This window comes from Muscardinus avellanarius, assembly GCF_963383645.1.
Source record: "Muscardinus avellanarius genome assembly, chromosome: 1".
In the NCBI taxonomy this organism is placed as follows: Eukaryota; Metazoa; Chordata; class Mammalia; order Rodentia; family Gliridae; genus Muscardinus; species Muscardinus avellanarius.
In genome coordinates this window covers 237,173,926-237,198,548 of record NC_137786.1, presented here as the reverse complement: position 1 = coordinate 237,198,548, position 24,623 = coordinate 237,173,926, and the positions used below count along the sequence as shown (strand labels likewise).

Here is a 24,623-nt window from a genome sequence, read left to right as displayed (position 1 = left end):
GCCTGGCGTAGCTCTCCTCCTAGAGACCTGACATACTAGGTTCAGGGCCTCCCACTCCAGAATGACCTTGGATTCACCTACTAGTCATGTGTATGAAATAACTAATCATGTGTATGAAGATCTATGCTTCCCTCCCTCCCTCCCTTTCCCTTTCTTTCTTTCTTTTTTTCTTTCTTTTATGGTATTGGGGATAGAACACAGGGGCATTCTACCTCTGAGCCACACACACCCCCAGCCCCAGCCCCAGCCCCCTACTCTTTTATTTTTTTGGTGGTACTGGGGTGGAACCCAGAGGCTTTCTATCTCCAGGCTATACTCCCAGATCAGTTTTATATTTTATATAGAAACAAGGTCTCACTAAGTTGTTGAGCACCCTCACTAAGTAGCTGAGGCTGGCTTCGAACCTGTGTGATCCTCCTGTCTCAGCCTCCAAAGCGCTGGGATTACAAGCGTGCGCCACCACGCCCGGCCTCAGCCCCCTATTTTTTAGTCTTTATTTTGAAACAGAGTCTCACTGAGTTGCAAAGGGCCTAAGTAATAGCTGAGGCTGTCCACAAACAGCGATCCTCCTGTTTCAGCCTCTCAAACGCTGGGATTACAAGCGTGCACCACCACACTTGGCTTTGAAGATCCTATTTCTTTCTTTTCTTTCTTTTTTTTTTTTTAACAGTACTGGGGATGGAACCCAGGGAGGCATTCTACCTCCAAGCTACACCCTAAGCCCTATTTTTTATTCTTTATTTTGAAATAGGGTCTCACTAAGTTGCAAAGGGCCTAAGTAGCGATCCTCCTGTCTCAACCTCCCAAATGCTAGGATTACAAACATGTGCCACCACGCGTGGCTTGAAGATCCTATTTTTTTCTTTTCTTTCTTTCTTTCTCTTTTCTTTCCTTTTTTTTTTTTTTTTTTTTTTGGTACTGGGGTTCCTGGAAACCCTTCTACCTCCGGGCTACTCTCCTAGACACCAATTTTTTTATATTTTTATTTGGAAACAGGGTCTCTTAAGCCAGAGAGGCTGGCTTCAAACCTGAGTAATCCTCCCGTCTCTGCCTCCCAAGCGCGGGAATTACAACCGTGCGCCACCACGCCCAGCTTGAAGATCCTATTTCTAAATGAGGTGATGTTCAAGGTGCTGGGTTGACATGGATTGGGAGGGCCGTTCAACTCAGCACAATGTCCGTCCTGGGAAACCCGGTGTCTCCCTTGTGACGGCGCCATCCTCTGGGCTTCTCAGTGGGGCTGTAGCTTGGCCCAAGGCGACCCACCTCCCTCGGGGCCCTGCTCCCCGCCACATGACAGGCCCTGGCACAATTCCCAGGGACCTGGGGCCAGCAGCCCGTGCCTGGTGGTGGCCCCTTTAGCTACCTGGGGGCTGTGTAGCCAGCATCTGGGGCCTCCTGGAGGACCCACCCCTCATGGACCACGGCTTTCCATGGCTGAGCTGATTTTCCATTTCAAACCCAACACCCAGAAGATGGGAACAGCCTGCCTCCCCCCAAGTTTTTGCTCCTCCTTGGACACACTTGACTTCAGAGGGCAGATGCCACGCTCTGGGGTCTCTGACCCTGAGGGACACGGGTGCGTCGGGGCAGCACGGGGGACCCAGTGCTCCCAGATGCACCAGAACACGGGTCCCCAGGACCTTCTACCTAGAGAGCCTTGCTCTCCAGGGGCAAAGCCACCCAGGCCACCCCACCCGCCCGCCCGCGCTCTGGCCCTGCACCTTGGCTCCCAGCTTTAAGCTCCTCGTGTCTCTGCTTTTCACCAGTAAAACAGGAATGGGTAGACAGGGTGGCAGGCGGGTGTTAAAGCCTCGCGTGATGCCGAAGTACACGGGCTGAGGAACTCTGGGATCAGAACTCCCAGGGTGGCTCGAGACGAGCCTCGGAGGACTCCCTCCCCTGCGGCCCCAGTGCCGCCTCCAGCCTGTGCCCCACGGTGAACCTTCTGCGTAATCCTGCCCTCAGTCCTGCACCCGGGGGAGCCTGTCTGCGAGTCTGCTTCCGTTCACCCGTCCTCACGGGCGCTCGCACACCTGAGCTCTGGAGGACAGCCCAGCACCTGGCGCCAGGTATCACTGATCAGGGCAAAACCTGCGCCTGTGGCAGTGGTGGCAGGTCGGCACCACCGCCCCATCTACTCTGGGGAGAGGGACTCCCGCAGCCTCCCGGCTAAGCAGCAGCTGTGCTACTCACTTGGCCCCAGATGGACACTGCTCACCGAACAAACCCAGCCTCCGATGGCTGGAGCACAGGCCACAGGCACCCTGACGTCCTCGGTGGGGCGGGGTGACACAGATGACCTAGCATTAACGACACGGGACAGTGAAGGTTTGCGAACCGTGAGACGCCCCTGTACCTGGAGGCTGAGACAGGAGGATCACAGATACGAGGTCAGCCTTAGCAAGACCCTGTCTCAAAATAAAAAATGATACTGGGCATGGTGGCCCATGCTTCTAATCCCCAGGCTTGGGAGGCTGAGACAGGAGGATCGCACAGGTTCGAAGCCAGCCTCAGCTACTTAGTGAGGCTCTCAGCAACCTAGTGAGACCCTGTGTCCATAGAAAGTATAAAATAGGTCTGGGAGCACAGCCTGGAGGTAGAAAAGCCCCTGGGTTCCACTCCCAGTACCACCAAAAATAAATAAATAAACAAAATAGGGGGCGTGCTTGTAATCCCAGCATTTGGGAGGCTAAGGCCAGAGGATCACTGTTCGCAGACAACCTCAGCAACACAGGCCCTCTGCAACTTAGTGAGACCCTGTTTCAAAATAAAGAATAAAAAACAGGGCAGGGGGTGTGGCTTGAAGGTCGAATGCTCCTGGGTTCCCCCCCCGGTCCTGCAATATATATATATAATAAAATAGAGCGAGCTTGATGGTAGAACGTCTCTCAGATCAATCCCCAGTACCACAGGGTGGGGGCACCCAATATGAAGCAGATCCAGGATACACAGATGTCACATATAGCCACAGGATTCAAACAGAAGGGTGCATGCTCACAAGAAAGGAGTCCTGGAAGCCTGCCCCGTGCAGGCCAGGGCTCCCTCTGAGAGGCAGGAAACAGGGCCCCTCAGTTTCTCCTGCGTGTTGATAACTGTGTCCATTATGTGACTTTTTTTGTGCTGGGGATGGACGCCAGGGCGTTGCGTATGACAGGCAGGTGCTCTACCACCGAGCCACAGCCCCAGCTCCTCCAGCATCTGTACACTCGTGCCTCCTCAAAACCTACATACACGCCACCTGTGAGGGCACACTCGGCCGGGGTGAAGTTGTCCTGCACCTGCCAACTTGCACCCAGGGGCAGCGCCCGTGACCCTCCCCTATGCCAGTGACCACAGGACGGCCAGAGCGGGGCTCCCAGGCCCCTCGCCTCTTCCTGTCCTAGCCGACATCTTGGGCGAGTCCCCCTCTAGCCGCAGCACCTGAGGGCCCTGAAGTACGGTGCCGCCAAAGACGTGCTCAGTGCTGTCACTTGTGAACGAGCAGATGAGCAGAGAAAGGAGCCGATGCAAGAGCCCCTCCAGTGCTATGGTCAGTGTAGACGCTGGCTTCTCCCTAGTTATTCCCTGTTGCTCAAATCCAGCTTGCTAAGGAGATGCTCCTGAAGGCTTTTTGTGTGTGTGAGGTACTGGGGATGGAACTCAGGGGCCTTCTACCTCCGAGCGACACTCCAGGCCTATTTTTCATTCTTTATTTTGAAACAGGGCCTCACTGAGTTGCAGAGGGCCTCACTAAGCAGCTGAAGCTGCCGGAGAACCCGAATCCTCCTGTGTCAGCCTCCCAAATGCTGGGATTATAGGGGTATGCCACCACGCCTTGTACCTGAAGGTTTTTTTTTTTTTTTTTGGTGGTATTGGGGTTCCTGGAAACCCTTCTACCTCCGGGCTACACTCCCAGACCTATTCTATATTTTTATTAGGAAATAGGGTCTCTTAAGCCAGTGAGGCTGGCTTCAAACCTGAGTGATCCTCCTGTCTCCGCCTCCCAAGTGCGGGGATAACGAGCGTGTGCCACCATCCTCGGCTACCTGAAGGTTTTTTAAGGTAAAACACTTCCAGGGAGGAAAGAGTAAGAAGTACTTGGGAGGCTGAGACAGGAGGATCGTAGGCTCATAAACAGCCTCAGCAATTTAGTGAAACCAACAGCAACTTAGCGAGATTGTCTCGAAATAAAGTAGGGCTGAGGGTGTAGCTCAGTTATGATGTCAGAGCCTCTGGGTTCAATTCCCAGTACTACAAAAACCAACAAAATACAGGACAGGGGTCCTGTGCGCCCTTCACTGGGCAGCTCTACGTCACATTATCGTACGGGCGACCACATAGCCACCTCCACCCCGAGGACAGAGGTGCCCGATGGCCCCTCTGCAGCCACCCTGCCAACCCCAAGCCCTGACACCCCGTGTGCCTTCACCCCCAAGGACACCTATGTGGGGTCAAACAGCCTGTGATGTTCTGCTTCACCAGAGGCTGCCTTTGAAACTATAAGCAAAATAAATAAGCCTTTCCTCCTTGTAAGCTGATTTCCTCAGGTATTTAGACATGGCAATGGACACCTAAGTGGCACAGTGGCCAACGGTACATTCTGCAATGGCTGCAATGGTATTTCTGGTCCCCTGCTCTCTCTAGAACCTGCCTCTGTCGCTCCCCGGGGCTGCGGGTGAGATGGCCTCCACAGAGAAGGCTGGTGGAGGTAACGCCGTGACCCTGGGGTTAGATCCGAAAGGGCCCACAGCGCCTCTGGACCCACACCCGTGGCGCTATGGGCAGTCACATCAGAAGTGTGGGCCCCCGGGCTTCACGGCCGGGAGAGACCGCAGAGACAAGAGGTGTCGGGCAGCCCGGCCCAGGGCCCAGGTGTAAATCTCAGATGAGCCGCTGGCCTGTGACCACGTGAGCGGCCCTGACCGAGAACCGCCCCGCCAACCCATCCCCACAAGTCAGAAAGAAGATAGTGGTGGTGGTTTTTAGCCGCCAAGTTCCAGGCTGTTTATTAATTATGCAGCAACAGCTAATTGGAACAAGCTGTTTCACTTTGTCTTGGGGACTTTTTTCCTTACTGGGTTAATTCTCTGTATGCAAAACACCGACGTGGTTAAAAGTCGACAGCCAGGGCCGTCCTCACGGCACACTCAGCAGCAAGCGGGCACAGCAGCCCACGCTGTCCGGCGCCTTCAGGACAGCTTCCTACGGCAGGACCGTGAGGACGGGGCAGGTGTCCACGACAGACACTGTTCGCGCGCGTGTGAGCACCGCTGTCCCCGCCTGACCGCCCGGGGTCCTGACGGAGCACCCGGCCCAGCCCTCGCGGGCTCCTCCACCGGGGCTGGCTGGCGTGCTAGTGTGGCGGCTCTCTTCTACCCCCGACTGAGTGCCAGCACCGCAGGGCTGTTGAGGCGCCTCTATCTCACTGCCAGCCCTGTAGATGCTGGGGCCCGTCACCCGGGGCGACGGGCCAGGGCAGCCGGCCAGGGGCCCGCCCCGCAGAGGCACCAGCCTGCTGCCACTGACGGGAGCCGCTCCAGGAAACCGGCAGCGTGTGTATTCATCAGAACAGAGAGCGGACTGAACGGCCATTGTCTGTGGCCCGGCAGGATCCGCCAGGCTGAGCCGGCCCTTTTCCTCCTCCAATACCTCCAAAAGTGCCCACACAGCAGGGATTAGCCACAGCCGCTGGCCTGTGGGGAAACTCCTCGTCCGGCCCCACTCACCAAGCGCCTAAGTCGCGACCTGCTGACCAAGCGGCCAGCCGGCTGGGGGCTGAGCGGGCGGGTGACGGCAGAGAGGGCGGCATGGGCCTCACTGTTTGGCAGAATTTATTTGGGGATGTCTCAGGGTGACGGCGATGACGACGGTGCCCACGTGAACACGATCCGGGTTCGGGCTCAGCGCAGCTGTAAACACGGCGGCCCCCGAGGAGGGCGAGGCGGGCGGCTCGGCGCGTCACAGCAAGCTTCCGTTCTGAACCAGCTGCAAGTACTCCCTGTACAGCTTCTCTTGAGCCTCGAAGAGCTTCCTGAGCTTCTTGGCCTGCCCCTTGCTCAGCTCCTTGCCCTCGGTGTCATGCGTGGGCAGTCCCTGCAAGGACACACGGGGGTCAGGCTCTTGGCCCCCACAGCCCGCCTGGCCTCTCAGGCTCTGCTTCTAAGCACTCATCTCCCCAACATGGCCATGTGCTGAGGTGGGGGCCGGCGCGGGCTGCAGCTACCCCTTCTTTTTGGTACTGGGATTGAACCAGGGGCATTCCACCTGAGCTATATCCCCAGCCAGAGAGAGAGAGAGAGAGAGAGAGAGAGAGAGAGAGAGAGAGAGAGAGAGAGAGAGAAAAGAGAGAACTAGGGATGGAACCCAGGGGCATTCTACCTCTAAGCTACATCCCCAGCCCTGTATTTTATTCTTTTTCTTTTCTTTTCTTTTCTTTTTTTGGTGGTACTGGGGGTGGAACCCAGAAGCTTTCTACCTCCGGGCTATACTCCCAGACCTTTTTTATATTTTATTTGGAAACAGGGTCTCACTAAGATTCTTTTTCTTTTTAAACGGGGTCTCACTGAATTGCACAGGGCCTCACTGAGTAGCTGAGGCTGTCTGTGAACCACAGTCCCTCCTGTCTCAGCCTCCTGAATGCTGGGATTACAAATGTACGCCACCATGCCTGGCCCCTATTTTTATTTATTTATTTATTTTTTTGGTGGTACTAGGGGTGGAACCTGGGGGGTTTCTACCTCCAGGCTAAACTCCAAGACCTAATATATATATATATATATATATATATATATATATATATATATTTTCAAATTTGGAAACAGGATCTCACTATGTTGCTGAGAGCCTCACTAAGCAGTTGAGGCTGGCTTCGAAATTGTGCGATCGTCCTGTCTCAGCCTCCCAAGCACAAGGATTATAAGTGTGTGCCACCATGCCCGGCCCTATTTTTATTTTTAAACAGGGTCTCACTGGGATCCTCCTGTCTCAGCCTCTCAAGTATTGGGATTATAAGCCTGCGCCACGACACCTGGCTGACCAGCCCTTTTTTAAAAATTTGAAACAGGACTTCTTTAAGCTGCTGAGGCTGGCCTCAAACCCTTGTCTCGGCCTCCCTAGAATGGGATGCAGGTGTGTGCCGCTGTGTCTAGCTGGACAGTCCTCTTGCAGCGTCCAGCAAGTGCCTAGAGACTGGGGCTCCCTGCCTGTGTGAGGGGCAACGTTCTAGCAGGTTCCACTATGCCGCAGTTCTGAGATGGGCCCTGAGCCTGTGATCTTCCTGCCTCAGCCTCCCAAGTACTGGGATCTCAGACATGTGCCCCTGTGTCTGGTACCATGACTCAGTTCTAAGGTAGCCAGCTCAAAGGTAGGCAGAAATACATTTAAGAATTAGGGGGGGTAGCCGGCAGTGGTATCGCATGCTTGTAATTCCAGCATTTGGGAGGCTAAGACAGGAGGATCCCGGTTCACGGATAACCTCAACTACTTAGTGAGGCCCTTTGCAACTCAGTGAGACCCTGTTTCCAAATAAAGAATAAAAAGTAGATGTGGGTATGTAGCTCGAAGATAGAATGCCCCTGGGTTCCATCCCAGTACTCCCCCCAGGAAAAACAAATTCAGCAGGGAGGCCTGAGGCCAGAGGAGACAGATCTCTGGCTGGTGCTTTAGCTAGCCCGAGGTCCCTGCAGAACCATTCTTTTTTTTTTTTTTAATTAAATTTTTTTTTTTTATTTCTGGTGGTACTGGGGTTCCTGGAAGCCCTTCTACCTCCGGGCTACACTCCCAGATTTATTTTATATTTTTGAAACAGGGTCTCTTATGCCAGCGCGGCTGGCTTCGAACCTGCGCGATCCTCCTGTCTCCGCCTCCCAAGCGCGGGGATTACAAGCGTGCGCCACCACATCCGGCTTGAGAACCATTCTTTAATTATCCAAAACTCAGCCCAGGCCCCAGCTGACAGGGTCTGAGACGGAGCTCTGTGGACAGTCCTGGCTCAGCCCTGCCCAGAGGGACCAGCTGTCACGGGGTGCTCAGCCCCCAGGATGGGGTGCCCTGGACCTAAACAGGAGCTGGACGATCCCAGCTTCCTGGAAAATGTCTCTGAACAGGATGCCCACATGCCCAGGGTCGAGAATGCCACCTCCCAGCCCAGTGTGGTCTAGGGAGATCCGAGAAGCAGAGAAGGTGTTTCTTACGTTCTCATCAAACTTGGAGTATTTGTCACTTTCTGACAAGAACATCTCGCTGGGGGGGATCTTCATCTTGGCTAGCTTTGCCGCCTGGAACACAAGAAGGTCGTGGTGGCTGAGCGATGGCAGCTTCACACCATCCACGGCGCTCACTCCCATTTCCAGCCCCACGCGGCTCCCGAGCCACCAAACACACAACAGGCTGGGCCGCGGGAGGGAGGCCAGGGCGGCCAGGCCTTTGTCCCCGGGAGCAGCAGGCAGGCTGGCTGTCAGGAGCCCTGAGCCTAGCCAGCCCAGAAGGGGCCTGGGGCTTGAGATGGGCAAGGGCAGTCTTCCCCCCAGGCTCTAGGGGCTCCGTGAGGGTGGGGGAGGCAGAGAGCCCAGGCGCAGATCACAGAGCACTCCCACCCAGGGAGCCAGCCGAGTACACACACATGTGTGCCCACCTCTTGCTCTTGCTTTCTCCGGGCGGCCTCCTCCTTCTTCCTCCTCTTCTCTTCTTCAACCTAGGGCAGTAGCACAGGCCTGTGAGCCAGGCCCCTGGTCCTCCCTCCGCCTGGCGGACCACAGCGAGGGGAGCTGCAGACGGGAGGCATGGGCTCCGGCAGCGCGTGCGCTCAGCAGTGGCCGACACTCGTCATCTCACCCCGAGATTCTCGGGGCCCTCGGGTGCCCAGCCACGCTCTGGACACGAAGGGGTCATAGGGAACAAAGCCCACATTGAACGATTCAAGCACAATGGGAAGGCACTGAGCTGAAGGGTGAGCCGGCCTGGGAAGAGGTTTGCCTGGCAGTGACCAGCGATACCCCTAGACAGGCTCAGGCTGGCTAGGGCAGAGGCCGGTGGGAACGGGGCAGCCTTGGGCCCGCAAGGGAGGGACAGGGGACAAGAGCAAAGGCCACGTCCCTTAACCCCAGCAGGTGCATCACGAAAGGCATAAAGGGGAGGTCCACACTGTGCCTGCAGGGACAGGCCCAGCTCCTTCAAACCTCCATGCTGGGAGGGTGGGCGGACTCTAGTCTCAGCAGTCGCTGCTACTCAGCTGATGCATATCACCTCCCTGGCGGCCCAGCTCTGCAAACCCATCTGCCCACACTGGGGCCTCTCAGGCCCTGCGCCTGAGCCCACCTGAGCCACGGTGCCTGTCCAGACTGCGCACCCTCGGCTCTGTTCCCTGGCTGTGAACTCAGTTCTGCCAATCCTAGTCCCTCTAGGAGGCCCCTTGGAGAGCAGCCCGGCCCAAGCCCATTCCAAGCGGGTCTCCTGGGAGGCGGCAGCCCCCGAGGCCCAGTCACCTCGGTGCCAAGCTTGCTTCCTGAGTGGCCTGGAGTCCAGGCATCTCCCCTGCCAGCACCCGCATCCCCAGGGCCTGTGCCCAGCCACGCTGAGGACTTGTGTTTTCATTCCTGTTCTTTCTCCTACCGGACACCTAGGTCTTGGGAACCACCTCCGTCTGTGGGGTCTTGCTAGTGTCAAGGCCCAGGCAAAGTCCCAGCCCCCGAGTGCTGAGTGACCCCTTTCACTTGCGCTGGAGAATACCTCTCAGGAGGGGCCAGCGAAGGACACACTTGCCTTTTCTGCCTCCCAAAATGCCCGTCGGTTCTCTAGTTAAGGCCCCCGTCCGACCTGGATAAGAAGGGCTATTTTTTTTGGTGGAGTTGGGGAAGGAACCCCGGGCCTCTGACATGCTGGGCAAGCACTCTCTCATTAGCTCTGTGCCCGAGCCCCAGGACTGGGGTGTTTTAAATAAGAGCATAAACAATTCTTACAAAGTCAGCTATATGATGACCCCACTCATGTTCTCCTTTTCAACAAAACTGAGTGCAGTCGTTTCAATTTACTAACCCTTTTCTTCTCTTCCCTCTCTTTTAGTAAGGTCTCTCTGTCCACCAACTTCACCACCGTCGGCAGTCCTGAAAAGCAGACAGTTGGTGAGATGCCAGGCCTGTGCGCTGTCCTCCTGCCCAGGCCCAAGCCCGCCAGCCAGGCCCCACTGCACCCTGGAAAATGGGGGCCTCCAGGCTCTCAATCAACTTCAGATGGAGCAAAATGAGAGCCATTAGTCACAGCCAGCACAGACGCAAGCCCTCCACGAAGCCGTGGCCTAGGGCACAGGGAGCTCTCTGAAATGGTGAACCGGGAAGGCCTAGTACAGACGCAAGCCCTCCACGAAGCCGTGGCCTAGGGCACAGGGAGCACTCTGAAATGGTAAACCGGGAAGGCCTAGTACAGACGCAAGCCCTCCACGAAGCCGTGGCCTAGGGCACAGGGAGAACTCTGAAATGGTGAACCGGGAAGGCCTAGTCTGCCCAGAGCCATCAAATGCACCTCTCAGCTGAGGACTTAAAAATTCACCATTTCCAGCTGGGCATGGTGGCACACGCTTGTAATCCCGGCATTTGGGAGGCTGAGACAGGAGGATTGTGGTTTGCAGAAAGCCTCAGCTACTTAGTGAGGCCCTCTGCAACTTGGTGAGATCCTGTTTCAAAATAAAGAATAAAAAATAGGGCTAGGGGTGTAGATTGGAGGTAGAATGCCTCTGAGTTCTACCCAGAGTACCACAAAAATAAATAAATAAAAAATAAATAAATAAAAATTCACCATTTCCGGCTGGGTGCCGTAGCAAACACCAGCAGCCCCAGCTACTCAGGAGGCTGAGGCACGACTCCTGGGTCCAGGAGTTTAAAGATCAGTGTGGGCAACAGAGCAAGAGCTTGTCTCCGACAAACAAATGCCAATAAACAACAAAAATAGAAGTGAAAAGCAACTGTCTCTGTGTGGCCAAGAGCTCCACTTAAATACACACCTGGGGAGAGAGGCTGCCCAGGGACTCCGGACCAGGAGGCACCGCCGGGGATCCCGCGGCAGCACGCAGCTGCAGGGGCCCTTGGGAACTCTGGCTGTTACCGCCTGTCCTGGTGTCACCCACGGCCCGCCCGGCTGAGGGGCTCACCCACCTTCATGGTCTTCAAACCGCACCCCTAGCTCGGGCAGGACGTGGTCCCGGAGGGCATCGCTCAGCTGCAGGACCTCAGGGACTGTTGGCAAAGACAGGTGGCTCCGTTAGAGCAGGCTGGGAAGGCAGCGGCCGTCGGGAGGAACTTCCTGAACAGGACACAGGCTACAACGCAGACTCGGCGAGGGGACCCACGGGCAGTGAACAGGCCAGCGGGCGCGGCAGAGCCAGGCATTGGCATGGATGCCGCTCAGGTTAAAAAGGAAGGAGATCCCGACAGCCCGAGGATGCTGTGCTAAGTGAAGCCAGACAGCCATGCAAGGGCGTGCGCTGAGTGGCCCGTGCCTGTGAGGGCCCTGGGGGACTCGGGGTTTATGGGGAAGGCGGAGGAGTTGTGGAGGAGGGCTGCAGCGCAGCGTGGACGCATGTGCTGCCCCTGAGCATGGACTTAACTGTCTAAGATGGTAAGGCTTTATTTTTTGGTGTACTTGGGGTGGAACCCAGGGGCTTTTCTACTTCTGGACTATACTCTCAGACCTATTTTATATTTTATTTGGAAACAGAGTCTCACTAAGTTGCTGAGAGCCTCACTAAGTAGCTGAGACTGGCTTCGAACCTGTAAAATCCTCCTGTCTCAGCCTCCCAAGTGTGGGGATTACAAGCATGCGCCACCACGCCCGGCTAAGATGGTAAGTTTTGTGTTGAGTATTTTACCACCGTGAAAATTAAAATGGTGGCGGGAAAACAACCACCATCTCTGGGCGTCCCTTTTGCCCAACTGCGCTCCCTACCCTTCCAACTCTGCCTACACCCGGCCTCCTGGCTGGGCTGGGCAGACACTGCTGACTGAGACACACCTGGAGCATGCTGTCCACTGCCTCTCCTGGGCCTGTCCAAAGCCACAGAAGCGGCCGGGCGACGGCAATGCTGCCACCGCAGCTGCCAAAAGGGAGCGGTGTCGGGGCAGAGCCACGTCCAGCAGGTGTCTCCAGCCTGAGGGTCCCTGGTTCAGGTAGAAACCCTGTTTCTAAATAAGGAATAAGGTTGGGCGTGGTGACACACACTTGTAATCCCAGCATTTGGGAGGCTGAGACCAATGGTTTGTGGACAGCCTCAGCTACTTAGTGAGGCCGTTTCAAAATAAAGAATAAAAAACGGGAAGCCGCGCGTGGTGGCACACGCTTGTAATCCCCGCACTTGGGAGGCGGAGACAGGAGGATCAAGCAGGTTCGAAGCCAGCCACGCTGGCTTAAGAGACCCTGTTTCCAAATAAAAATATAAAAAGGTCTGGAGTGTAGCCCGGAGGAAGAAGGGCTTCTAGGAACCCCAGTACCACACACACACACACACACACACACACACACAAACTAAACCCAACAGGGAAGGTGTAGCTCAGAAATTGAATGGCCTTGAGTTTCATCCCCAGATGCCCCCCCCCAAAAAAAAACCAACAACATAAGTAAAACAGGAGAGCCGGGCGTGGGGGCGCACACTTGTAATCCTAGCATTCAGGAGGCTGAGACCTGAGGATCGTGGTTGAAGGACAGCCTCAGCTACTTAGTGAGGTCCTCTGCACCTCAGTGAGACCCTGTTTCCAAAAAAAAAAAGAATATAAAATAGGGCTGAAGGTGTAGCTCAGAGGTAGAATGCCCATGGGTTCCATCCCAAATACTGCAAAAATAAATAAATAAAATAAAAATGAAAAGAATAAAACAGGGCAGGGGTGCAGCTGGAGGTGGGTGTCTCTGGGTTCCCTCTGGCACCCATCCCCATGTCAACCCGAGCTCTAGGCGCTGCACAACGGCAAGCCACGTGGCCCTGCAGAGTGTTAACCCCACCACCTCAGTAAGGCTCACATGACTCGAGCAAGAAAACCACACAAAGCAAAACCAGAAAAAGCAAACCCAAACTACTCGCGAGGCCGGCACAGGGGTGGGTGGGTGTGGGGTGTGCTGACGCCTGGCTATGGCCTGCTTGGGAAGCCAGCGTGACCCCAGAGGGCCTGTCCTCAGGCGGAAATGCCCAGGCTGGCTATGAGAACGGCCATCCCAGGCCGTGACCCCAGCGATGCCCATAAGGTAGACTGCCAAAGTCGGCGGGCAACCCTGCCCAGGTCCTCAGAGGGCCCACCTGGCTCTGTTCAGTTTGGTTCCAGTGTTTCAAGTCCCTGAGAAGCGCAGGTGTCAGTGAGTGGAGACCAAGGGCCCACTGCTGCCCACTCACTGGCTCTGGCCCAGGCCGGCCAGCCCCCCTGCTCTGTGCCCTGAGGGCTTAGGCTTTCTCCTGCTGGCCAGGCCACGATCTGCCCCTCCCCCAGGCCTACACAGGCTTCCTGGGTGCCGCTTCATCCTGGGGCACCTCTGGGTGCTGCCTGTTCTGCTGTCAGCATGAGCATGCTCCGCTGGGGTGCTGTCCGCTGCAAGCACGGAGGGGCTTGGCGTGTTCAGAGCTGGTGGACCTCGGCTACTGCTCTGAACCTTAGAGACCCTGGGGACGAGCAAACTCCGCCCCTCCGTGGTGCCGGGCCAGTCCCCAGCTCCCTGAGGCCATTTCCTTCTGTGAACTCGCAAGGGTCAGATGGACGGGTGGGAAGGGCAGCTACCTGGGCCCGGCGCACCCTCTGTCAGGAACGGATGTCAGCAGGGGCCGCTGCCCCCAATTCAGAGCCTCTCGTGAGGCCACAGGGCTGCCTGACTCCATCTGCTGCTGGGCTTCACAGATTTTAAAAACTGGTCAACAAAATGAAGAGACCCAGCATTTTCCAAACCTCAATCTGCACACACCTGGGACGCCAAAGGATCAAGCAAAGGCAGCGAGGTGCTGCGGCCGGGTGATGCTCTCTTTCTTTCCAAGGCAGCGGCCGCATGCCGCGCAGGGCAGGGGTCCTGGGAGGCCGGCTCGCACCCCAGGCTCCCTAGCCAGCCCTGCAGCAGGGCCAGCATGCTCCAGTGTGCTCAGACGGGGTCAGCAGGGCAGAAATACGCCCTCGTGCAAACCTAAGTGCAGGAGCAGGCCAGGCCAGAGCCCCCTCGCTGCCATGGCGACCGGGCCTCACCTTTTTTCTCCCGGGCAATCTTCCGCACGCCTTCTCTGAATTCTGATAGCACCTGCAGGTAGGGCATGACTGTGGACTCCAGCTGCGGAGAGAATGGAGCGCGGTTCACCAAGAGCAGCCCGCCCTGCCCTGTAACTGAATACTAAGAGCTCAGCAGACGCTGCGGAGCAGACCTCGCACGGCGGAGCTGGGGCACGGGATGCTTAGCCCACAGGCTCAGGCTCACATGCGACTTCAAAGGGGCTGGTGACGCCACTGGGGTGCATAAGAACGCATGCGGGGAGGCGGCCTGTGGCCATGGCGACTTTAACATGAAAGACCTTCGCGCGAGGGTCTTTCAAGGCAGACTGCCTTTAGCCTAGGAGATGTCTTTTGTTGTTTGTTTTTAAAGAAAATAAATACCTGGGTATCATTTGCACAAGAGAACAAAGGAGCTCTATGGTTTGTCTCAGAGGCTCCCAGACAGCTCATCTGTGGCCCAGTCTAAGACACCATGCCAAGCCGGGCGTGGCGGCACACGCCTGGAATCCCAGCGTTTGGGAGGCTGGGACAGGAGGATCATGGCTTGTGGCCAGCCTCAGCTACTTAGTGAGAGGCCCTTTGAAACTCAGTGACACCGTTTCAAAATAAGGAATAAAAAAAATAGAGTTGGGGGGTGTGTAGCTCGGAGGTAGAATGCCCCTGGGTTCCAGCCCCAGTACTGCAAAAAAAAAAAAAAAAAAAACACCCCCCCACACAAAAACAAAAAACAAAAATAAAAGGAAACAAACAAACAAAAGAAGCCACACCAGCGCCCGCTCCGAGGCCGAGGTAGCCCGGCTGGGGCTGGTGCGCGCAGACCCCTCCTTGGAGGACTCCAGGGCGCGCTCTGCCTGCAGGAGGCCAGGCTGCTCTCCAGGAAGCTGCCTGCGAGGTTTGGCTTTTCCACTCGGTACCAAGCTCCTGCTTTCATTAAGATGGCAGCTGTCACGCTTGAGGATTTATGTCTGCATTGTGGTCCGGTAATTCAAGCACACTATCCCGGGGGGGGGGGGGGATGCCGGGTGTGAGTGAGCAGTCCTCAGGCAGCAGAAGCGTGTGCTGGCTGGGCAGCTGGGACAGACCCGGCGCAGACGCGGCTGGGCATGCTGGGCATGGCCTCCTCCCGCCTTCCAGGCTGCGGCTGCAGGAGCAGGGAGTTCGGGCCCTGTGTGCGTACCCTGGGCCCGGTGTCAAAACCAACTTGGCCTGGCATCGGTTTGTGCCCAGGCCGTGGTAAGGCAGACGGGCGAGGGCCAGGGGAAGGAAGGCGCGCGCCGTCTTTGATGGCGTCTTCACTGAGCGCAGGTGGGATGAGTCGGCCTCCGCACCCTCAGGTTCCAATCCCAATTGAAGAGTCGGGAAACCAAGCCGCGCCTGCACTGAACACGCGCGGACTCTCCCTCTCGCCACCCTGACCAGCGGTGCAGCGGCCATCTCCGGAGCACTCAGTGCTTAGATTGGTTTTTTGACTTTTTTGGTTCTGGGGTTGAACCCAGAGGCATTCTACTTCCGAGCCACACCCCAGCCCTTTTCAATTTTTTCTTCTGAAACAGGGTCTCTCTCACCAAATTGCTAAGGGTTTTGCTAAGTTGCCTGGGCGGACTTTGACTTACCATCCTCCTGTCTCATCCCCACGTACCGGGATCACAAGTGTGTGCCACCGTGCCCAGCTTAGGAAGCACTTAATTTGTGTTCAGTATTACAAGTAATCTGGGGTGATTTAGTTTACAAGGATGTTTGTAAGTTATATGAAAATACTATTTTATCAGGTAATGAACACCCATGAAGCTGTGGTGTCTTTAGGAGTCCTAGAACCCACCCCCAACAGGTCCCCAAAGATGACTGGGTGTGGCAGAAGCTCATGACACCGCACGGCTGAGGCGTGACCAGGTCTGAGAAGCCACCCATCCAGCCAGTGTCGAGTCTGAGCTCCAGGACGGCAGAGCAGAAGCGCCCCTCGCCACCAGCCAGCAAAGGCCATCAGAGCCACAGTGGAAACTCCACCCGCCACTCAGCCTGGGGAGCCCGGGGAGGAAGGCGCCCGAGCCAGGCTCGGCTCCTGCGGCATTCCAGAGGGGCAGGCAACGACCTAAGGCCCGGCCAGGAGCCTCTGGACCAGGCACGCTCTACTCACATTTAGGCTGGTGCTGGATCCTCCGACTGGGAACCCCAGGGAGCTCTCCTCTTCTATTGCCCCGAAGATCTGGGGAAAGAAACAGACAGGGCTTAAGACACCAGCAGGACGGCCGGGCGTGGTGGCGCACGCTTGTCATCCCCGCGCTTGGGAGGTGGAGACAGGAGGATCGCGCTGGCTGAAGAGACCCTGTTTCCAAATAAAAAATATAAAATAGGTCTGGGAGTGTAGCCCGGAAGTAGAAGGGCTTCCACGAACCCCAGTACCACAAAAAACAAACAAACAAACAAACAAAAAACCCAGCAGGATGAAGCGGTGAGCACCGCACGTGGCCGGTGCTCGGGAAGCATCCAGCTCTGTGGGGCAGGTGGAGGGTGGCCCTTCCAGGTGGGGCCCGAGACCAGGGCGAGAGCAGCCCCAAGAGCTGGAGCCCCATCCCAAGTGTGCGCTTGTCCAGGCTGAGGCCTGGCCCACACCTGCTGCTCAGTTTTAGGGGTGTGTGTGGAGGGGGTATTAGAGGTTGAACTCAGGGTCATTCTCCTTCCCAGCTACACCTTCAGTCCTATTTTTTATTCTTTGTTTGGAAACAGGGTCTCACTAAGTTGCGGAAGGCTCACCAAGTAGCTGAGGCTGGCCACAATCCTGGACCTTCCCATTCTGGCCTCACAAGTACTGGGATTTCAGGCCTGTACTACTGCATAGGGCTAGTCTTAGCCCTCTTTCAGCCCCAATGCAAGGGCAGAAGGTGAGGCAGGTCGCCACCTGTGGTCCAGCAGGCCCGGGGAGCACAGCCTCGCAGCGCGGTCGTCATGCCAGAAGCAATTCCGCACGAGCTACACTCCTAGCCTCTACTCTGAAGCAGGGTCTTGTTGAGTGGCTGAAGCTGGCCCGGAACCTGCAATCCTCCTGGCTCTGTCTCCCAGGTACTGGGATTGCAGGAGTGTGCCACCTCCCCCATCAACTTTTTTCCCCCTGCAGTTCTTGTGATTAAACCCTGGGGATTCTAACACTGACTGAGCTACAACCCCAGCCCTATTTTTTATTCCTTATTTGGAAACAGGGTCTCACTGAGTTGCAGAGGACCTCACTAAGTAGTTGATGCTGGCTGTGAACCCATGATCCTTCTGTCTCAGCCTCCCAAGTCCTGGGATTATAAGCATGTGCCACCATGCTTGGTTTCCCATCAACTCTTTTTTATTTATTATTTGTTTTTGTGGGTCTGGGGTGGAACCCAGGGGGCATTCGACCTCCGAACTACACCTTCGGCCCTATTTTTTATTCTTTATCTTGAAACAGGTCTCACTGAGTTGCAGAGGACCTCACTAAGTAGCTGAGGCTGTCCTTGAACCGCGATCCTCCGGTCTCAGCCTCCTCGATGCTGGGATGACAAGCGTGCCCACCACGCCGGCTCCCATCAAGCCTTAACGCAGCCCCTATATGGAGAACAGGAGCGGGCAGCAGAGGCCGGCCTCCACGTCAGTCCTGGGCTGTCATCAGGCCCCTGCAGGTGGCGGTCTCGGCTGCCAGGCGCCGGGCTCACCTTGAGCATGCGGGTGAGGTACAGCGCGATGTTCTCGAGCAGAGTCCGGTTGGGCCTCCTCCTCGCGGCCTTCCGGGACGCTATGTAGAGGTTGCACTGACTGACCAGGGCCCGCATCTCTTCCATGACGGTGCGGGTGTCCACGTTATCACAGAGGGCTTCGTGAACAGCCCGCTTCTTGCCATAAAAGCTGAGCACAGAGGGACAGTCAGAGTGGGGTCCACCAGCGCGCACCGCATCCTCCGTGACGGCAGGCCAGGCGCAATGCCACGACCCCAGGCGGGACCGGACACGCAGGTGCTCGTGGACCCCCAGGAAAGGCTCCTCCTTACTTCTTGTTCAGCTCTGTTTCCTCCTCTTCCCACTTGTCAAACTGGCCGGTGATATCAACAGGGGCGCGAAGGATGTCTTTCACATTTAAGAAAAATTCCTGAAGGTAGAGAAGTTAGTTTAATAGCACTCGGGCAAATTCTCCAGCTAGAAATTTGTGACGAACTGCTCTCCTGGAGCCATTTTACTGTAGGCAAAATCTGAAGACTCAGTTACACTAGGGGTTGCTGGAAAGCAAAAACTTTCCCACTGGGACAGAAGTGTATTCTTATTTGGGCCTGTGAGATACTGGTCTTGGGCAGGAAGCCTATCAAATGCTGTGTCCTGCTAGGCGTGGAGGCGCACGCTTGTAATCCCAGCATTTGGGAAGATGGGACCTGGGGAATCATGGTTTGTGAAGTCTCAGCTACTTGGCGAGGCCCTTTGCAACTCAGTGAGACCCTATTCCAAAATAAAAAAAATTAAAAAATATATAGGGATGGGAATATAGTTCGGAGGTACTGGATTCCATCCCCAGCACCACAAAAATAAACAAAACAAACAAAAAAATGCTGTGTCCTGCACAGGAGTGGGGGTGGGGGAGACATGGACACGGCCTCCTCAAACTCTGCCCAGCCGCCAGAGGTCTCTTTACTAGCACTGCGCAGCTTCCTCCCGCGCCCTGGCCCCGGGCAGCCCCATGGCGGCTGCCCGCAGGTGCCCGCGGTGCTGCTGGCCCGCCCGGTCTCCAGCAGGAGCGAGCCTTACGTTCAGGAACTTCTCGTACTGCAGCGCCGACTCCATGGTGTTGCTTGAGTAGTCCAGCGTGTCCTTCCACGAGTGCATGAGGAAGGCCAGCCGCAGCTGCCGTGCTGGGGACAGGGCACAGGCACGTTACTCACAGATGGCCATGTGAGCCCTGTGTGTCTCTGGGAGGGGCCCCGCTCACCTGAGTGCTTCTTCAGAGCATCCTTAATGGTGATGAAGTTTTTGAGCGACTTTGACATCTTGCAGCCTGCGATCGTCAGGTGACCTGTGTGGAGGAAGTACCTGACCCAGCAGTCGTTCTCAAAGTAGGCCTGTGTGGAAAGAGCCGGGAGGACCGCTTGGCTGCTGTCCTGCGGGGTGCTAGACTCCAACTGGCTGCCACAGGCATCGCTTCCCCCGGGACAGGCCACTGGGGCGTGGAGGACCACTCGGTCACCTAATACCGCTGGCTTCAACCTGAGCCGTCTGTCGGCAAAGGCCAGGCTGTTACGGTGGGAAACCAGACTCAACGTTGAGCACTCGAATCCCCCCAAACCCTGCCGTGGATGGCAAGTGGAAGCAGGAAAAGCCCTTCCTGCGGGTGGCTGGTGGCTTCTCCCCCTGGTAGGCGGCCACCCTCCTACCTCTGACTGCGCCAGCTCATTGTCGTGGTGGGGGAAGCGGAGGTCGAAGCCGCCGCCGTGAATGTCCATCGAGGATCCCAGCAGTGTGCCTGCCATGGCCGAGCACTCGATGTGCCATCCCGGACGACCCTGCGGTGCAAATGGCTGTGCTGACCGCTGCCGCCTGCCACGCCCTACTGCTCACTCAAGGTCACAACCCTTTACCCTCTGAAGTTTACTGGAATGGGTGCTAAATTTCACACACAAAGACTAAGAATAACCTTTTATAAAGTTCAAAACCCGTCTCATGTGGACAAAGGCTTTGCTGAAGTCTAGGAATTCCTTCAGGAATCCCCTAGGAATCAAAAAGTGGCAGAAGGCCACCCACCCCCTTAGCCGGGCGTGGTGGCGCACGCTTATAATCCCTGCCCTTGGGAGGCTGAGACAGGAGGATTGCGCAGGTTGGAAGCCAGCCTCAGCTACTCAGTGAGACCCTGTTTCCAAATAAAGTATAAAAAAGATCTGGGAGTATAGCCTGGAGGTAGAAAGCCCCTAGTTCCACCCCCAGTACGACGAAAAAAAAAAAAAAAGAAGGCCACCCCCTTCCAGAAGGGAAATTGTAACCGGGCCAGCTCGTCCTCTAAGGCCAGGAACACTTAACTCGGAGCGCACAGAATGTCGGGACTGAGGGGCTGGGCATGGTGGTGCATGCTTATAATACCAGTACTTGAGTGGCAGAGATAGGAGGATCATGGGCTCACGGCCAGCCCCAGCAACTTATCGAGGCTCTCAAAAACGTAGGGAGACTCAGTTACAAATTTAAATAGGGTTAAGGGTGTGGCTCAGAGGCAGAACGCCCCTGGGTTCAATTCTCAGTACTGGGGGAAAAAAAACAACCAGTAATGGAAGGGGGCTGGTGGGGGATGGTAGGTAGAAAAAAGAACAGTTCAAATACTACGCCAGCCGGGCGCGGCGCTCGTCATCCCAGCATTCGGGAGGCGGAAACAACAAAATGGCCAGCCTCAGCTACTTAGTGAGGCCATCTGCAACTCAGTGAGACCCTGCTTCAAAATGAAGAATAAAACATAGGGCTGGAGCCGGGCGTGGGGGCACACGCTTGTCATTCCCGCACTTGGGAGGCTGAGACAGGAGGATCGCATAGGTTCAAAGCCGGGCTCAGCTACTTAGTGAGGCTCTCAGCACCTTAGTGAGACCCTGCCTCAAAATAAAATATAAAATAGGTTGGGGGTGAAGTCCGGAGGTAGAGGCCCCGGGGTTTCATCTCTAGGACTACAAAAAAAAAAAAAAAAAAAAAAAAAAAAAAAAAAAAAAGAAAAAGAAAAAGAAAAAGAAAAAGAAAGAAAGAAAGAAAAAAGAAAATAAAGAAATAGGGCTGGGATTGGAGCTCAGAGGTGGAATGCGCCTGGGTTACATTCTTAGTACTGAAAAAAAAATGCTATGTCCATGTATGACAGAGGCATTACTACCAATCTCACAGTTTGGGGGATTGGAGGGAAGCAGCCAGTGTGGTGTGTGTGCATGTCTACATCACTTTTAACCTGCCATGATGTGTAACAGTCCTAGGGAGGGAAATGGTTGGTCCTGCAACTTAAGGAGCCTGCGATGTCTGTGTCCCTGAGTCCAGAGGCATGGCAGACAGGGCACCCCTGCCCCAGGGCACTGCCTCTTCCTACAACTCCTGGCAGCGTCTTGTCAGCCCCGCTCACCTTCCCCCAAGGGCACGGCCAGGACGGTTCCCCCGGCTTGGAGGCCTTCCACAGGGCAAAGTCGTTGGGAGAGCGCTTCTCACTCAGGCGGTCCACGGAGACGCTCAGGTCACCTGCGAGTGGGGAGGGAGGGAAGCCGGCAGCGGCTCAGCACGCAGCTCTCTGCACGGCCACTCCGGGCCGCAGGCCAGCCTGCTGGGGGCCTGGAGGCCCGGCTCAGGCACCACCTGGAGCCCGCCGTGGCAGGCCCTGGTGCTGACTGGAGTCTCGAAGAGGAAGCAGTTTCCGGCTCCCATGTCACCCCTGGGCCCCTGGGGCTGCTCTAAAGCCCGAGATGCTCGTCCTGCCCTGCTCCCGTGGCCGCGGCCCTCCACGCATCTAGGACAGGAGGATCACAGGCACAAGGCCAGCCCCAGCAACTTGCTGAGACCTTGTTTCTAAGTAAAATATAAAACAGGTCTGGGGGTGTAGCCTGGAGGTAGAAGGCCCTGGGTTCCATCTCCAATACCATAATAAACAAAGGGCTGGAGGTAGAGTTCAGAAGTCGAAGACCCCAGGGCTCAACCCTAGAATCCCACACAAGACAAAACGTCCAGCTGGGGAGTGAGGGCATGAGCGGGCGCCAGTGGCTCCTGCTGTCCGGAATCTTCCACTCGCCGGCCACGGGCCTGCCTGCCCACCTCTCCTGTGCTGAGCCACCTTCTCCCACATGGCTAGCACCGTGCAGCTGCTGAGGTCCCTGTAGGATTGTTAAAAGGTCTGTTCTGAGCCATGCGTGGTAGTACATGCTTGTAATCCAGCATTTGGGAGGCTGAGACAGGAGGATCTCGGTTTGAGCACAGCCTCAGCTACTACTTAGTGGGACCCTTTGCAACTTAGTGAGACCCTGTTTCAAAATAAAGAATAAAAACTAGGGCAGGAGGTGTAGTTTGGAGGTAGAATGCCCCTGGGTTCCATCCCCAGCACCACAAAAAATAATAAAATAAAAGGCCTGTTTTTGTGATGTGAGCTATACGGCTTTCTACTTTATTAATCTTTGGCTCGTTAAGTGACTCTTATCTGGGGCTTAAGGCTTGGCTCAGTGATAGAATGCTTGCCAAAAACACAAGGCCCTGGGTTCCATCCCCAGTTCAGTTAAAAAAATGAAACAACCATTCCCATGAATGTGCTTTTATCTTTACACATCTTCCTTTATCTTTTGGTCCTGGGGACGGAGTCCAGGGGTGTTCTACCACTGAGACACACCACAGCTATCGTGTGCGCGTGTGTACCTGCACACGGTGCGGGGATGGAACTCGGTGCCATTCTACCTCTGAGCTACACCCCCAGCCACAATTTTTTATCCTTTTTTTTGGTGTGTGTGTGGTACTGGGGGTGAAACCCAGTGGTTTTCTACTTCTGGGCTACACCCCTAGCCCTTTTTAAATATTTATTTGGGAACAGGGTCTCACTAAGTTGCTGAGAGCCTCACTAAGTAGCTGAGGCTGGCTTCGAGCCTGTGCGATCCTCCTGTCTCAGCCTCCCAAGCGCGGGGATTACAAGCGTGCACCACCACGCCTGGCATTCTTTATTTTGAGACAGGGCTTCACTAAGTTGTGGAGGGCCTCACTAAGTAGCTGAGGCTGTCTGTGAACCGTGATCCTCCAGTCTCAGCCTCCTAAATGCTGGGATTACAAGCGTGCGCCACCACGCCCGGCTCAAAAGCTATTTTAAAAAAAAATATGATCCTGTTGTCGTGCGTGGTGGCGCACACGTGTAATCCCCGTGCTTAGGAGACTGAGACCAGAGGATTGCAGAGGTTCAAAACCAGCCTCAGCTACTTAGTGAGGCTCTCAGCAACTTAGTGAGACCCTGTTTCAAATAAATTATAAAATAGGGCTGAGGGTATAGCCCAGAGGTAGAAAGCCCCTGGGTTCCACTCCCCAGTACCACAAAAAAAACAAAACAAAACAAACAAACAACAACAACAAAAAATTGGTCCTGCTAAGTTGCTCAGCTCAGCTGGCCTCGAAACCTTGACCTCCCAGTATTAGGATCCAGGTGAGCGCCGCCCGCCTAGCTCTTGCCTCCCTCTGATTTACTCCTATTCCTTCTCTAGCTTTCTGTCTGACTTTGGCCCACTATCTTGCCTCTGTTTACGCTCAGCCCTTCTGGGGCTTCCTCTGCTCTTAGGTGTGTGGAGAACGCGCCCCCACCCCTCGTGCTGTCAGCACCCTGCACAATTGCACTCCAGGAGGGAGGCTGGTTCTCTGGGAATGTGCAGACGTCCTCTTGTGGCCTGGTGTGATGTCTGGGTGCTTAAAAGGAGTGACACTCTCAGCCGGGCGTGCTGGTGCATGCTTATGACCCAGCACTTGGGAGGCCGAGACAGGAGGATCCCACAGGCCTGAAGCCAGCCTCAGCTACTTAGGCTCTCGGTAACTTAGTGAGACCCTATTTCCGAAATAAAGTATAAAACAGGTCTGGAAGTGTAGCCTGGAGGTAGAAAGCCTCTGGGTTTCATTCCCAGTACCAAAAAAGAAAAGAAACAAGGCTCTTTAACCCTGCCTGGGACCCTGCCTGGGACCCCGCCTGGGACCCTGCCTGGGACCCCACCTGGGACCCTTGCCCCGTTCCCTGCCCTCATCAACTACACTTTCCTGACCTATCTGTTCCCGACAAGGCATACAGCCACTCAGCTCCAGGGAGGTGGTGGTCTGTGGCTCCAGTCCTCCTGGGGAGGCGCTCCCGGGATGTTCAATGCCCCCAGGTCCAATGTTAATGTTATTAAACTGGCTCACCCTATCTTTTTAAATTTTTTGCGGTACTGGGGATGGAACCCAGGGGCATTCTACCTTCGAGGCCTATTTTTTATTCTTCTTTATTTTGAAACAGGGTCTCACTGAGTTGCAAAGAGCCTCACGAAGTAGCTGAGGCTGTGAACCACGATCCTCCTGTCTCAGCCTCCCGAGTGCTGGATTACCAGTGTGCGCCCCACGCCCGGCTTCACCCTATCTTCTTTAAATGTTAACTTGTTTTACATTCTGACATTTTTTAGCATAGAGTCTTAAAGGTGAAAATATTTGATCAAAGAGAACCTTTATAGGGCCAAGCTGCCTTCCAGATACACAAGGCAGGAGGGGAACGTGCCTGGTGGAGCGGCAGACCAGTCTGCCAGGACCATGGCCGTCCCGCCCTGGACCTGAGCGCACACCGCAGCCTCACACACAGAACAAGCACGGCCAATGCTGCTCCATGTTACCAGTGTGACTTGCCTGGCCCAGGAAAGCCCGACTCTAAAAACATGCGGCTCAAGATCGCCCCGCAGGTGCTGCTCCCACACGCCAGAGTCCTACTCGGGGC

General features: G+C 55.6%; 1 protein-coding gene across 1 annotated transcript in view; it reads right to left on the bottom strand.

The window, feature by feature from the left end:
• Positions 1-5,940: 5,940 nt before the first annotated feature.
• The window catches only part of CARS1 (cysteinyl-tRNA synthetase 1), a gene marked incomplete at both ends in the record, with an annotated part of 48,639 nt that continues 29,956 nt past the window's right edge, over positions 5,941-24,623 (bottom strand). The window contains 13 exons of the mRNA XM_080693776.1: positions 5,941-6,075; positions 8,175-8,258; positions 8,615-8,674; positions 10,015-10,082; positions 11,127-11,207; positions 14,181-14,262; positions 16,336-16,404; positions 17,876-18,065; positions 18,208-18,305; positions 18,953-19,056; positions 19,134-19,263; positions 19,576-19,704; positions 21,282-21,394. Of these exons, the coding sequence (XP_080549902.1) occupies positions 5,941-6,075; positions 8,175-8,258; positions 8,615-8,674; positions 10,015-10,082; positions 11,127-11,207; positions 14,181-14,262; positions 16,336-16,404; positions 17,876-18,065; positions 18,208-18,305; positions 18,953-19,056; positions 19,134-19,263; positions 19,576-19,704; positions 21,282-21,394 (1,343 nt within the window). The remainder of the gene's footprint in view (positions 6,076-8,174; positions 8,259-8,614; positions 8,675-10,014; positions 10,083-11,126; positions 11,208-14,180; positions 14,263-16,335; positions 16,405-17,875; positions 18,066-18,207; positions 18,306-18,952; positions 19,057-19,133; positions 19,264-19,575; positions 19,705-21,281; positions 21,395-24,623) is intronic.